Genomic DNA, 15,389 nt, shown 5'->3' with positions numbered 1-15,389 from the left:
GCACGGGGCCCCGAGCAATGTGCCACCCCACGGCCCGCATCCAGCTCTGCTCCTTTCTTCCTCTTTATTTCTCTTTTTCTTTTCTCTGTTTCTTTTCTCTGTTTCTTCTCTTTCTCTCTCTCTCTCTCTCTTTCTTTCTTTCTCTATCTCTTTCTCTGTCTCTTTCTTTCTTTCCTCTCTGTGTTCCTGTGTTTTCTGTTTCCGTCTTTTTGTCTCTCTGTCTTTCCCTCTTTTTCAATTTTTTATTTCCTCCTTTCTCTGTCCTCCCTTCTCTCTCCCTTCCTCCCTTCATTTCTTCCCTACCCCTCTCTTTCTCCCTTTTTTCCCTCTCCCCCACCCCGTGTTCCCCTGACCCCTCACCCTCATGCACCCGCAGCGAGCGGAAATTATTTTTGCAGTGCGCGTGGCAAAGAGCTCCCGACTAACGGTGTCTTTCTGGGGTGCGTGGGTTGTTGTGTTTTTTTTTTATTTCTCTTTCCCCAGCAGGGCACGGGGGTGTGAACCAGCTCGGGGGGGTGTTTGTGAACGGCAGGCCCTTACCTGACGTGGTGAGACAAAGGATAGTGGAGCTGGCTCACCAGGGGGTGCGACCCTGTGACATTTCCAGGCAGCTGCGGGTCAGCCACGGCTGTGTCAGCAAGATCCTGGGCAGGTAAGGACCGCGCCAGCCCTCGCTCCCTCCCCCGCGCCGCGGCTGCCCCGCCGCCTCCCTCCGCTCCCCGCAGCCCCGTCACGCCGAGCCCCGCCGCACAGGGAGAACGCGCCGGGCCGGGGGCTGCGGGAAGGAACGGCTGCGGAGGGGGCGGCGGGAGGGAGAAGGGACGGGGGAAGGTGAGGTGGGGGAAGAAAAAAAAAAGGGGGGGGGGGGTGGGGGGGGGGAGAAGACGATAGAAGAGCGACAAAGAAAAAAAAACAAAACAAACAAACCCAAACCCATCAACAAAAAACCCAACTCGTACCGATCTGTAGGCAGCCTTAGCAAATGCACGGGTAAATAAATAAACATCAGAGCAAGGAAATAAATCTCTGCCACCAAATGCGGTGCGCGGCATCCCGGGGCCGAACCGCGGGGCCACGAGCGCGGAACGCGGCGAGAGGCGCTGCCGGGATGCGCTGCGGGGCCGTGCGGGGCTGCAGGCGGGGGGCGGGGGGAGGATGGACGTGCTGCCGCACGGCTCTGCCCGCGGCCCGGCCCGGCCCCGCGCTCAGCCGGGGGGTCTCCGGTTTGTTTGCCGGTGTCCGGACCTGAAAGGCGTGTGAGAGCACGGCAGGGAAGGCAGCAAATAAGCCAGCGCTGCTAGCGCCTCAAAAACCACACTCACTTAAAAAAAAAAAAAAAAAAAAAAAAAAAAAAAAAAAAAAAAAAAAAAAAGAAAAAAAGAAAAAGAAAAAGAAAAAAAAAAAAAAGAAAGAAAGAAAGAAAGAAAAAAGGAAAATAGAGAGCAGGGGCGATCCCTGGCGACGAGCGGCAGCCCCGCAGCCCGAGGCCCTGCGGAGCAGCATCCCGGGGCACAGAGCCCGGTGGGCGCGGGGCGCTGCGGGGCGCTGACCTCCGCGCTCTGCGTGCAGGTATTACGAGACGGGGAGCATCAAGCCCGGCGTGATCGGCGGCTCCAAGCCCAAAGTAGCGACCCCCAAAGTAGTGGATAAAAATCGCCGAGTACAAGAGACAAACCCCACCATGTTCGCTTGGAGATTCGGGACAGGCTACTGGCCGAGGGCATCTGCGACAACGACACGGTTCCCAGCGTCTCCTCCATAAACAGGTAAGGGCGAGTCCGCGGCCCCGCTCGTCTCTCCGGTCCCACAGCCCCGCGCAGCGCGAACCCTCCCCGTCCTTCCCCCGGCACTCCCCGGGCGCTCCGGGATTTCGCCGCGCTCCGAGCCGGGCCCGTTCCGCCAGGGCTGCGGCAGGCCCTCCCGGGCGAGAGGCCCCGGCGGCAGCGAGGCTCGGGACGGAGTTGCCAGCCCCGGGCGCCCAGCGCTCCCCAGCCCCGCTCCCGGCCGGGCGCAGCACCGCGTGCGTCCCGCCCGCTCCCTGCTGCGGGGTGCGGCTGTCGTCGGTAGGGGCTCGGGGTGAGAAAAGTAACGGTGTGACAGGTAGAAAATAATAGATACGGGGGGAAACGGTCCGCAGCACTTAGCGTCACGTATTAATCCACTGCGAGGTGCTCGGATGCTTGCCTGCTGCGTGTACAAATGCTGCGCGCTTCGGGGAACACTGTTGGCCATTGCACAGCAGTCACCCCGATGTTGTGCAGTGCATCTGCACGGACCTCGAGCGTGCCTGCAGAAATGGGAAAAGGGCACGGGAGCGCTGGCAAAGGGCACGTACATGGGCACCAGAAACCCACCGGGTGTAAGGATGTGATTTCTGCACGCAGTCCCAAATACACGGAGTCCCATTGCCATAAAAAGCACACAGGGTGTACGTAAATATGCACGCGGGACTTTCCTCGTGCCTACAGAGATAAAACCGCACACGTCAGTATATTTGTCCTCTTGATATACAGTGAGTTTAGCCAGATTTTTTTAAATCTGTGTATTTATAGCAAGGGAAGAAAAAAAATAAATAGCGGGAAAACACAGCGGTATTTTTTGTCTCGCGCTTTACGTGGCAGATTTATCAAAATATGTCTAATAACTCAGGCTGTGTATTTCTAAATCTGGCATCCTATATAAATGGGTTTTAATATTTTGCAAATGATATGGAATTATCCCAAATCATCTTGAAAACAGCAGGTAGAATTAGCTGCTGGAATGTACCTTGGCTGAGGAAGATTCCCTCAGACACACTGTCTCTGTAATATACTGCTAGGCTACCCTAGGAAATTATCCCTGTGTGTGCCATCTGTATTAAAATGGTTATTAAGTTATGAACAGGGTAACATAATACTGATCGGCTAATTATACACCCTCCTAAAAAACCTCCAGGTCTCTGCTCCTCTCTCAGTCAGGTACTGAAATAATAACAGTTTGACATTCAGACACCTCGCACGGGCGGCGCGGAAGGACGCGCGCTGTCCCTGGGAGGGACTGAGGTACAGGGGAGCTTAGGGACAGCCGGGGCTGGGGACAGAGGGCTTGGCGTGCCCCTCTCCCTGTGGCTCGGGTGTGGTGCTAACTGGGGACCCTGTGCCCCAAACCTCCTCCCTGCTGCACTCAGTGCTGCGCGGGGCTTCAGAGTCCCAGCGAAGAGGCTGAGGGCCAGGCGCTGCTCTCAGCTGTGCAGCCAGTGTAGGGCAGGGCTCGAGTCCGTGCCTCAGTTTCCCCAGCCTGGGGATGCAGATTGGAGAAGGGTCAGATATTGGCTGGATAATGTTTGTAAAACGCTTTGAAAAGGATGAGGGCCTTGTAACTGCTAAACGTTGCTCTATTGGAGAAGCTCAGCTGCAACCCACCATATTTGATTCGTACTCTGATGGCATCTGAATGTGGAGCCACCGAGGCACAAGTCAGGTCACAGAACTTGTGGGTCCATGCAAGACAAGGATGGCACTGTGAGCTGGGAAGCACTGCAGTAGGATAGGAAATGGTAGCACAGGAGGACGCAGCACTGCGGCCGCGGGCAGCGCAAACTCTGTCACTGCGGTGGCTCCTATGGCTCCGTGCACAACACATGAGCAGAGTACTGGCTTGCAAGGCAAACACACATTTTTTTCTATCTTCTATGGTCAAAGTAAACCTAGAGAACAGGTTAAATGCTCCATAACGGCTCATTGTGCTCCCCTTACCCACTGTACGAACTGGAGCTCTTCTAACACTCCAACCCCTGCCATGGATACATGGCACTTTATTAACCAACTTGCTAGAAATGTATTTCTGTGTTTTCTCAAAATACGGAGTTTACAAAGCAAAAATGTCATTGGTACAATATCCAGAGCTGTTAGAGCTGTCTGTGAGCTTCTTGGCACCCAAGACCACCAGCAAGGTCTGTACAGGAAAAGTTATCTCCGTCCCTAGAAAGGCTGCAAATACTGCACTTCACAATGGGGATCTCCCTATAGGGACAACAGCACCTTAGGTTATTAGATTTTCCAAAAATGTTTTGATTACATTTTATTTGTCATCCTCGGTAGTAGTCTAGCATTAACAAAGTCTTTCAGGTAAAAGACTACAAAACAGCGCTGTTTTAATTCCACTTTTAAAGTCTCCCCCAAGCATTTTTTAAAATTTACTTCCCATTAATTACTTTTTGTGGTACACGAATCGTAGGCGCCCGCATTGCGCCGATCCATCGGCATTGCACCGGTGCTATCAGGACACATTTGGGACGCCTGTAGCTCAGTACTGAGCTTTGCCTGAAACTTGTTCACTCCAAACTAATGCAGGTAAAGGCTAGGCACAAACTAGAGCAAAAGCTATGGTTTAATGAGCTGCTCAAGATTTAGGAAAAAACTATTCCTCTGCTGCACAATAGTCTTGTTATAATTATGGCAAAACAGACTGTACGAAAAAACAAATAATCTGTACAGTAGTCAATGCACAAACCACACCAGAGCTGGCAGGATGGAGACAGAGCAGTCACCTCTACATCATGAGCTTCCCTGCTCCCATTTAATGCACTGGGTACTGTGCATGATAGTCTTAATGTGTATGCACACGCACACATACATACACGCATTTGTGTAAACCTGCATGCAAACAGTGCACGCAACTGAGAATGCCGAGTGACAGAAGCGCTTAATTCTTTGGTCAGCAATCAATGTTCATGTCAAAGCCCTCAAGCACCCTACTTGCCACAAGAACTTTTCCATCTATCATTTGACTATAACCATGTTATCTTCAGTCACCCCGGTTAGAATATTTCTGCCTGGCTCACACACAACCTGCTGTAAGTGGTGCCTCCTACCTTGGCTGCAGACATCAATGGGGATTTTTACTGTTTTGCAGCATGCACAGTTAACCTAAGAACACAGTTTCATGGAAAAATAGTCATCCTTGAAAAATGTTTTCAATTAGACAACGTATCTTAGTGGGAACAGGACTGAGCACAGTATGGTTGCACAGAAAGCAGTGCAATGGATGCCTTATTTTCTGCTTCTCTTAGAGACAAAAGCAGAGCGGAACAAACCACACGTAACTTGTCCCTCTATTTCTGCTCGACTGAGGCTGGGCTTAGTACTGCGGGCTCTCTGTTGGTCTTCTTTTGAAGAATACCAAAGCCAAAGCATTACAGCCTCCTGAGTGTGCTTTGGATTCAGGTTCTTGGGAGCAGATCTAGTCAATGCTCCACGGCAGGGAGTTTAGTGGACATACTATTCTGGTCAAGGTGTTAGATTTTTTTTCAATTTTCTCTGAAGTACTGAGTATGCGTTGATTTCTAGTGTTACGTGCTGTTTGGGCAGACGCGTTCCGTTGCATTGCGTAACAACCAGCTAATCATTCCTAGTTAAAGCCTCCAATAATGATTCTTTTTAAAAATACATATGGAGAGACAGACACATCGATTCAGGTTATAACGAGTAGTGAAATGCACTTGCGTGGTGAAATACTGAGTGTATGGACAAGCGCTGTGCCACTGGCAGGCCATAGTTCGGAGCAAAGAAACAAATTCTGCGAGTCATGTTTCTCTCTCCGGTTCTGCCATTAACTTTCTGGCTGATCTCAGTCAGGTCACACAAACTCCTTAGGAGGCGGGTTACCATCTATGAAATGAAAATGACAGGGTTTAGCAACCTTTGTAAAACACAGTGCCATCTTTTCTTAGAAAATCCCATGCAGCTCAACATGTAAGAGGAAAAGGTTCAAAACCAGAGCAAAGTCCTCTTACATCAGCCAAGGTTTCCACCCACATGAGGCTCTCAGCAAGGTAAATGCAGTGGCTCAAGACAAGCATTGGGTCTGGAACAAAGCAGGCACACTAGGGCACGGCATGTGTCATATGCGGAAGAAATGAGCGCTATGTAAACAGTGTTCCGAGTCACTCTCACCAGCCTAGCTTAGAATTCCCCCAAAGGACATCACAGCCAAAGGCCCTGGAATCCCTTCCCATCTTTGCCAGTGTACTCATCTGGCATTCTTTAGGACAGGTCATGGCGCCAGGGAGAAATCCGAAGAGTGCACAGTACCTCTAATGGCAGCTTGTTCCGACTGACCCCAACCAGCTACAGCGGAATGGTCTGCTGTAAAAGCTGGGAAAATGGCACAGTTCATGACCAGCAAGCGCGTGTGTCACACAGACCTATGGCCACCGCCAGCACTTAGCAGCCGCGTGTCAGTTTGCTCAGTGGGGAGGCCAAGGATCAGCCTGGCCACATAGGCTGCGTTACCCTCTGACTGACATCAGCTTGGTGCGAAGCGAGAGTGAAGAGGGCTTGTCTGGCAGCACCAACACAGTTCAGCAGCTTTTGTAGGCTGTCCCTCCTTGGTTCACACAGAGAACCTTGGGATCCCAGCAAACTCAATTTCCTGAGGCAGGGCATGCATTCGAGGTAGAAGGTTTCTACCGGCACTTGCATTCAGCTGAGCAATGAAGGCAATTGGGTCACACAGGGCTTCATTACAAGGAATGCAGTCCTTTAAATTCAGGCTCTTTTCCATCAGACACAACCAGGTATTATCTTCTTTTCATCATTGCAAATAAAGGACAGGCTCATAAAGCAGAGGTTACAGACAATGTTACTGCAGCTGAAGGAGTAAATGAATGCCCGCAGCATTTCTCTTTGTCTTATTCCTCGTGTCTGGCCACTGGAAGACTGTATGGTGGTAACTACAATAAGGTGGTTGCATTTTTTTCTAATTTTCATATTACATAGATAGCTCAACAGAAGCAGGTTGTGAGAAGTGACTAATGGGAAGTTTTCTGCTCCCTGTTCTGTGAACCTCGAAGTGCAGAACCAGACCAGTCCCTTTGTCATCAAACATCCCAGCCCTTCCTTTTTGCAGAGATGCACAGAAAGGTTGATTTTTGTTGGAGTTAAACATTTCCAAGCTTTTGCATCCAGTGAATGATTGCTGCTTTCTGTCACAGAGGTAGCTGCACTTCAGCGCTGGGTGAACGAGTCTTATAGAGCTAAACCTCATTTACCAGAATCACTATTATGTGAAAAAACTCATTTGGCTTTGGGAGAAAAGAGGAGAAAATATAAGTGGCCTGGCCAAGCAATGACGGAATAGTGAGAACAATACAGTCATCTGAAGGGCACAGTCCATCCAAGAGGAAACAAATTATTCACGTTTAAACAAAGCAGCATTGCCAGGAATGAAGGGAGGGAAATAAGAAAAGAAACATTCAAACAGTAGCAGAAGGCACCTCCTGATGTGGAGGTCCATTAAGGTGTGGAATTGCATCCCACAGGAATTCCTAATTTCTTGGAATATATATAACTGCATGGCATTAATAACACAAGCAAATATACAATAAGAAATAATCTTGCGTTGGCTAAAGAGATAGATAATATTCCAGCGGGCCAGCTGGACCCTTTATGATATGATGACGCGACGCATACAAAACAAAGTCATGCTTCCAGTTATACATCAAGTATCTAAAAAAATCTGTCTCTGATCCTAAAGCCTGTTCAAACAAAAGATTTCCTAATTGCTTGAATAAAAAAGATGTAGCTTCAAAACATTCGAACATTGAGCCTTGCTTAGATTAACTTAACATGGTCTTTAATTAAGGCATGTTGAAATTCAAATGGTGTTTAGGCTCGCTACTTAGAATCAGGAAAATATTTAGGGATCCTGCTTGTGGCAAAGATCTCTGTAAATGAGAAGGTAGAGACATTCAAAAGCATTTGTCACTGGCCTGACAACAGGGCAGCTAACTAGGACTTCAGGAAATCCCATCTGTGTGTAGATGGCTCTGATAATGATTACTACTCCTGAAAGTGCCAGAAAGGTTTGAGTTTTGCTCCCAAACAATCATTCTTTAAACTGAGAGCTAATGGGAATGAGGATTTTTCCACTGTAATAGCAATTAATCTGTTGGAGCCTATACACACATGGACATATTTACCAGTCCCGACTGATTAAAAATGTTGAGGCAGAGCCCCAAACTGTGCAACTGGCATACAAATCACGAGTGCCGGTAACGCAACATGGGTTTGTTTTTACTTGTTTTTTCTTTTTTACCCCAATTTTTAACAGGGATTTGGAGATCTGACTCCTGTTAAACAACTTCTAAAAGATTTTAACAATGCAGCCCTTTGCGTCCTCGGGGACACTCCATGAGCCACAGAAACATCCTCTATTAAATGAGAGCTAAAATTCTCATGCTATCGCTTGGCCAGAGGAGCTGGAAAACCAACAACAAACACCGTTAGGTTTGTGATGAAATACTAGGCAGTAGATATTCAGTGTTAGCCTCCAATTTTCTCTAGTGCCAGTAACCGAGAGCTGATGTGGTAGCACTTACATGGCTGTCCACCCAGCTGAAAATCACAAATCTAATCACTTGGTTCCCAAACTCCTCAGAGCGCACTTACAAATATTCATTTCCAATCAATTTGCACCTGCTAATATGTCTGAATGCTCACGTGTGATGACAGAGCCAGAAGCAATGCTGGTGCTTCCTATTTCTATTGCAATAGCATAAAGAGGCTCTGTGCATAGATCACAGCTCACTGTCCAAAACAGGCACAGCGTAAATAGGAATTTCTTTTGAGAGGTTCTTTGAGAAAATCACCATACACATGTGCCTTTCTTTACACCCTCTTCTTTACACATTTACACCCTTAGCATCTACTAGGCTCATAATTCAGACAGCCCTGAAGGTTTCAGGGATTAAACAAATAGGTACGTTCTTAAAAAGCAACGAGACATCTGGCCCGGGCTCACCCACCAAAGCCAAGTGTAGCGAATGGCGGAGCAAAAATGGAAGCCCTCTTCTTTGGGCCCCGTCTGACAGGCGAACGCTGGCCAGACCACAACAGCCTCCTGCTCTTCCTCGATAAGCAGGCATATAAATAAATAAATAAACGGCATCCTAACTGCACTGAGAACTCAATAAAACAATCACATCAAATATGAGGAGGTATAAATCTCGCGTCTGCACAGGTAACCCACTCAATTGCTTTTATTATGGCTCAGCCTGACTCCATTTATTACCATCCGTGGCCTGGGTGAAGGATGTTTGCATGCAGGGTGGTCTCCTGGTGAAATCCTATCCCTAGAGCAGTGACAATCAGCCCATACAAAGGTGGGTTTTGGTGGGGAGACCAAAGGCAGATTCATCTGTCTGCATGAAGACCAATCAATAACCCTGTAACGAGACCCCTTGTCGCTGGGAAATGGACAACACCATAGTTAATCCTGGAGCCACAGGAGAGAAATAGCTCTGGTTGGGTGTGAAAAACAGCAGGATGGATGCACGATGTTTGAGACATACAGACAAAATAGGTCTCTCCTGCTAGGTCCAGAGGATGAGCGATGGGATAGGAGACAAAGGGGTACACTTACATGTATCACAGGCAAATGTGAGAGGCCAGCATGTTTGGAGGGTATGGGGAAGGAAAAAGGGTAGTGCTATATTGCTTTTCTTTATAGGACATTCATTTGGGGACTGTGTGTAGAACACAGATCTGTACCTTTGGAGAAATGTGCCCATTGGTTGGATGTTACGTATGAGAATATCAGTATATGGCAGGGAACATGAGACTCTCGGCAGGCACATAGATGGTGACACAAAGTGCTGGTGGGCTACAGGAAGCACAGGCAATGCAGTTGGGAAAGGATATTCCTTTGTCCTCTGCTTAGCTTGGGATTTATGTGTGTACCCGTTTTGACAGAGAGTAGAAAGAGTGATGTGCCAGGAGCCTGAGCTAGAGAGCTGTGAGTTGCAGACACGTTTCCCAGAACACGCTACATACAAAACATTTACCCCAACCTCACTGCTAAAGTAGGAGATTCTGGTGCCTCATCCCCGCCTGCACGAAGACCAGCAACAGCCGCTCCTCGCTGCTGCCATCTTCCAGCTCTGTCATTCCTTTGGCACTTCTGAAACTCGCGTCTGAGCTTTTAGCAGCTCCTCCAACGTGCACACATGCATGTGCACAGAGAGAAACTGCAGCGTGCCTCTACCAATGGTTTTCTCCTGGGGACAAATTCAGTTTTTCTTTTTTTGGTTCATTTTGAACAGCTCCCCCTCCCTTGCAAGGCAAGCCCCGTGTTCTCTGCAGGGCGGGCACGGCACGGGCTGAGCGCCCAGCCCTGGCCAGAGGTACATGGCACCTTGAAGGGCTGTCCGCTCAGCCACAGTGCCCTCTGCTATACCTCTCCTGCCTTTCAGCATGCTCATGCTTTTCCAGAATTTTTTCAACAATTTTTGGTCATCTGCCTTTAAAAGCTGCAGCACAATGCAGCTATGTAATCGTGCCTGCTGGTAATATTTGCTTAGATTCAAGCCCAGAAAAATCTCTCCTTGTTGCTTAAATTTTGGCTTTCAAACTTGAAAAATTATATATTTTCACAAAAATTATGCATATGAAAAAATACATAAACCTTTGTATATAAAATCAATAGGGAAGGGAGGAGATCTAGAGGAGAAGAGGAAAGGAAAGAATAATATTTTTCAAGATGAATCCACATTTGCACACCGTGAGAGCACAGGGAGATGCCTGGCTGGGATATGCCATGTGCACGTGGTCAGGGCTGAGCAAGCAGGGCAAAGTGGACAACGAGTAACACTACAAACCCCCTCTCCCCGCTGAACAAACAGCAAATTTAGGGTGCTAAAGAGACAACGGTTGTGGTGCTGCCTCTGACAGACAGACAGCTACAACATGAAGAGTGTGTGAGCACTGCTGGGCGGCACCAGTGGGAGGAAAGGGCAGGAGATGATGACAAAGTGAAAGGTTAAAGCAGATGTGAGTTGGATGTTGGCAAATGAGACCCACTGCAGTTTATATCAGGAGGTCCGGGCCACTGTGCCAAAGGGAATACAGTCACCCAGTGCTGCCAGCCAGCTCCCATCTGTGGCTCCAGCGACTTCAGGAAACTTGCTCCCAAGCTGGAGTCTGTGCCTAGGGTGGCAGTGAGGATGAGGACAGGATGAGTGCATCCAGCTGTTAATTTCTGGGAGGAAGAGATTCCAGGGTGGAGAGTCTTTAGGAGAGTATATGGGGCTCAAAGCAGCACTTTGCCAAACTGAAATCACCTTCCACAAGGTTTGAATGCACTGCTGGCTCATTCTGTGTACGGGGCCGTAACTTGAGCATGGAAAACTGCATGCATTTCTGCAGCTAGACCACTGAGTGCCTACTGTTCCTTCAGACAATCTTCTCTGTAATGGATATTTGGGTTGGATGTTCCTTACCCCATGATATGTGTATGAGGAGGAGCATGGGTGTATCACTAGGGCAACATGCCTGACTATGGCTTATACTGAATGTGCAGAGCTAGGCTGCAGGAGAACCCCAACAGCCTTATGCATAGAAACAACGCCACAACCCCACAGTTGCGTGCCCGGAGGCACAGGAGAGCAAATCTGTGGTGCCATACACCTCCTCAAGGGGGCGCTCAACACATCTAAGGGAATACAGGCGCACGTGGCATGATGCATCTGGAAGAGCATGGATGTACTAGTTCTCCATATATGTGATCTGGGGCTGTGGACCTACGGGCAGCGGGGCTAGGGTCTCACCAAAGGAGGTATTTCTAATGACAACCATAGCTTAATGCGCAGGACTCTGCCATCCTCCCCTCCCCTCCCACTCCTTATTACCCAGGCTATCTTGTTTGGGTTAAGAGGCCAATTTCAACAGACTATAATTGAAGAGTGAAGAGAATCTGATAAGATAAGGAAGGGACATCACTCCTCAAGGGATAGATAGAGGTTTCACGTTCCTCCTTCCCCTGCTGCGTCCCTAACACGCTAATGCTGTGTGTCCATGGGCTTCGTTTATTTGCTTTGCTTGTCTGCAACCCCAAGAAGGAAGAGTAGGAGCAGGGGGTGGCTGCTGACACCATCTGTCACACAGTCAGGAAGGAAGGGATGGCAGTGGTGATGTGGGAAGAAAAGGAGCAGGGCAGCAGTGGAGCCGAGAGCAGTGGGACACCTTCCTGGCTGGGCAGATGGGCTCAGCTCCAACCCTTTGTCTTCACATCTTGTTCCTTTGAGAAGAACACTGACTATTTCTCTAGATGCAGACTTGCCTTTCCCAGTGTCCCTAACTACAACATGGCGCAGAACGTGAGCCAGGCCCCACACAGCAAGGCTGGACCAGCTTCTGGCGAGCCTGAGAGTCGTGGGGGTCTGGGGCTGAGATATCTTCTTCCAGCCGATTTCTTTTTTTCTTTTTAACACCCTGAGAAACAGACGCTGAGCGCCAGTCAGTCACGCAGCGAGCATGTGGCAGAGTTGGGAATACAACCCAGATCCCCTGACTCCCAACCTCAGGCTTTAACCACTAGACCATGCTTCCCTCTAAGCCACCTTGAACTTTCCTCGGTGAGGATGGGGGCTGCTAAGCCTCTGTGGGCTGCAGTTTACCAAGCTGTCAGGAGTGTGCTCACTGGACCGCCTCACCAGAGACAGCCTTCCTCACGCACGCTAAAAAAGTTGAAAAGAAATTCATTTCATGGCCGGTGGTTGCTTAAAAAAGGCGATTCCAGCATATGTATGTGATAAATGTTAACTGTGCATTAATCGCATTAAAGAGGACCCTATAAACTTTTCATTTCTAATTAAATTCTGGCCGGTGATTCTGGCGAAGCCAGCACACTCCGTGCCTTTGTTTATGTGGAAAATTAAAATGCAAATACAATGGAATTTATTTCCATTACTAGAGTGATATGCTGGGCTCCTCTGTTTAACAGCCTCCAATTACTTCCAAGCAGGGCTCTCTCCCTCACTCCCTCCCATCACCCTGGGATGCTGTGGGGCACTGCTGGGGTCAGGGCAGGAGTGTGGGGGGCAGGGACAGAGTGGCAGAGCACACACACACAGGGAGGCAGGGGAAGCAGCACGACTCAGGCTGAGGTGAGGGGCAGCAGGGAGTTACCTGCTTGCAGCCTCACTGAACGACAGGTGCTGAACCTACTGCCTTGCCCAATCCCAGCTGTACAGATGTGGGTCTCTCCCTTGCTGTGGCACTCCTGTGACAGGACAGAACTGAGGGCTTTTTCTGGAAGTTCTGTGGACCCTGCACAACCCTTCTCCCAGGATTTGTCTGGCTGAGTATTGCCAGCCAAACCCTGGTGGCGGGGAGGTGCAGAGCAACCCAGTGCCAGACACACAGCCTACACAGCACAAATAAATCCACGCAACACTGACACACAATCATCGGCAGAGAAATAACCCTACTTCTGCCCTTTCCAAGGGACCAAACGTGGCTGCACTTGGGGCAGCAGTGTGCAGCACGAACATCAACAGCCACTGCACGAGCCCAGAGACTCGTCACACCTTTAAAGCACTCAGCACATATTTCAGCTCCACACAGCTGGCACAGAATCACAGCTGTGCATACATATACAGAAGACTTCCACCAAATCAGTTGTGAGCACCTTCAAGTGCTCACTCACATCGTGGTGCCCTATGCATTAGAACAGATGGGCAAACAAGGAGATCCTTGCAAAGGAAGGGACGCACTTCATTGTAGCCATACATTGCCAGCAGGGAGAGGGAGGTGACTGTCCCACTCTACTCAGCCCTTGTGAGGTCCCACCTGCAGTACTGCATCAAGGCCTGGGGCCCCCAGTACAGGAAGGACGTGGAGCTCTTGGAGCGGGTCCAGAGAAGGGCCACTAAGATGATCAGAGGGCCGGAGCACCTGTGCTGTGAGGAAAGGTTGAGGGAACTGGGATTGTTTGGCTTGGAGAAGAGAAGCTCTTGGGAGACTTCGTTGTGGTCTTCCATACTCGAAAGGAGCATATGAATAGGAGGGGGAACGGCTGTTTACAAGGATGGACAGTGATAGGACAATGGAGAGTGGTCTTAAACTAAGAGATGGGAGGTTTAGGTTAGATGTTCGGAGGAAGTTCTTCACACAGAGGGCGGTGACGCACTGGAACAGGTTGCTCAAGGAGGTTGTGGATGCCCCATCCCTGGAAGCCAGGGATCAAGGCCAGGCTGGATGTGGCTCTGGGCAGCCTGGTCCAGTGGTTGGCAATCCTGTGCATAGCAGGGGGCTTGAAACTAGGTGATCTTTGAGGTCCTTTTCAACCCAGGCCATTCTATGATTCTATGATTTGTAGACCCTTGCACAGACTCAGATGTATGCAAAGCCCCAAAGTACAGTTTTGCATACATTTTTACAGAAAGTTAGGACATACGGACATTTATCCAAAGCCCATAAGTGATGAGTTTTAGCCAACTCCTGAGTGCTCCAGCAGGTGTACATGCATTTAAACACAGACATGGCCTTAGAAGTGCATGGACACACACACAGATATACCCGTGCAGCCATGCCACAGGGCGTCTGGGGCCAAGGGGGGCTCCAGCTGCATGCAAGCATCCCAGGGAATCACCCAGTGTGAGTCATCCCGCCCCAGCCAGGCAGGGAAACAGGAGAAGGACACATTCACTTACCAGGCTGAAAAAAGGCCATTACCCAGTCAAACAACCCAGTCCCTGACATCATTATTCAATACACAGGAGCCCTGAATTGCGCACTAACTCAATCACAGAGACACACGATTACAAAATAATACTGATGGAATCAATGAAACAGACATGCGGTCATACAAAGCACACACACCCCGGTGTTAATACACAATAATAGCTGCCCAACAAGCGAATACAAAACAGCCATTCAAAAACACAATGGCAAAACATGTGGCCTGCACTCAAAGGGATGCAGAAACTCAGCAACAAAACCCACTGTTGGCAAAGGGGGCTGACAGCAAAACTTGGGGGGAGCACAGAATCCAGCTCCTGGCAGCCCAGAGAGCAGGCAGCAAGGGCCCAAAGCACACACAGTGCTTGTGAGCACAGGTACACGGGACGTGGCTCCAAGACGGGATGCTGCAGCTTACGCTTGTGTGGGGCCCAAATTCACAGAGCAGTCGCTGCTACACTGCAGCACTCAGGCTCACTGCAGTACAACACAACGCGGCCTTACTACACGCTGAAGGCCTGCCACCATCAACAGCCATTCCCAGGCAGGGCACAGCTCTCCCAGGCTACGTCTGGCACTGGAAGGGACAGCAAGGATGGAAGGCTGCTGTCAGCTGCACGGTGTGCGCGCAGGAATTCCCCTTCCTCTCCCAAGTGCGGCTGTTTGTAGCCATTAAAAAGCCCAGGTCCTCATGCTGGGTGTTCAGTGAGTATTGATTCAGTCTGCAAGCAATTTTAATATTTCTTCAGGGACTTTCCAGCAACAGCACAAGTCATTAATTCACCCTCCCAAATTGCTTATTCAATAGCAGGAACATGGCTCCTGAATAAAGTCCCAGAATTTATGTGACTCGCATGAGTCAGGAGGTCAAACAACTGTTATGGAGCGAAG

General features: G+C 49.4%; 1 protein-coding gene across 1 annotated transcript in view; it reads left to right on the top strand.

The window, feature by feature from the left end:
• Nucleotides 1-364: 364 nt before the first annotated feature.
• PAX2 (paired box 2) overlaps nt 365-15,389 on the top strand; it is a gene marked incomplete at both ends in the record, with an annotated part of 74,501 nt that continues 59,476 nt past the window's right edge. The window contains 4 exon segments of the mRNA XM_079535899.1: nt 365-440; nt 484-652; nt 1,570-1,690; nt 1,696-1,766. Coding sequence (XP_079392025.1) covers nt 365-440; nt 484-652; nt 1,570-1,690; nt 1,696-1,766 — 437 coding nt within the window.

The sequence above is a fragment of the Tetrao urogallus genome (assembly GCF_951394365.1).
Source record: "Tetrao urogallus genome assembly, chromosome: 5".
NCBI classification, from domain to species: domain Eukaryota; kingdom Metazoa; phylum Chordata; class Aves; order Galliformes; family Phasianidae; genus Tetrao; species Tetrao urogallus.
Note: the sequence above shows the minus strand (reverse complement) of the source record. Positions and strands in the feature narration are given on the sequence as shown.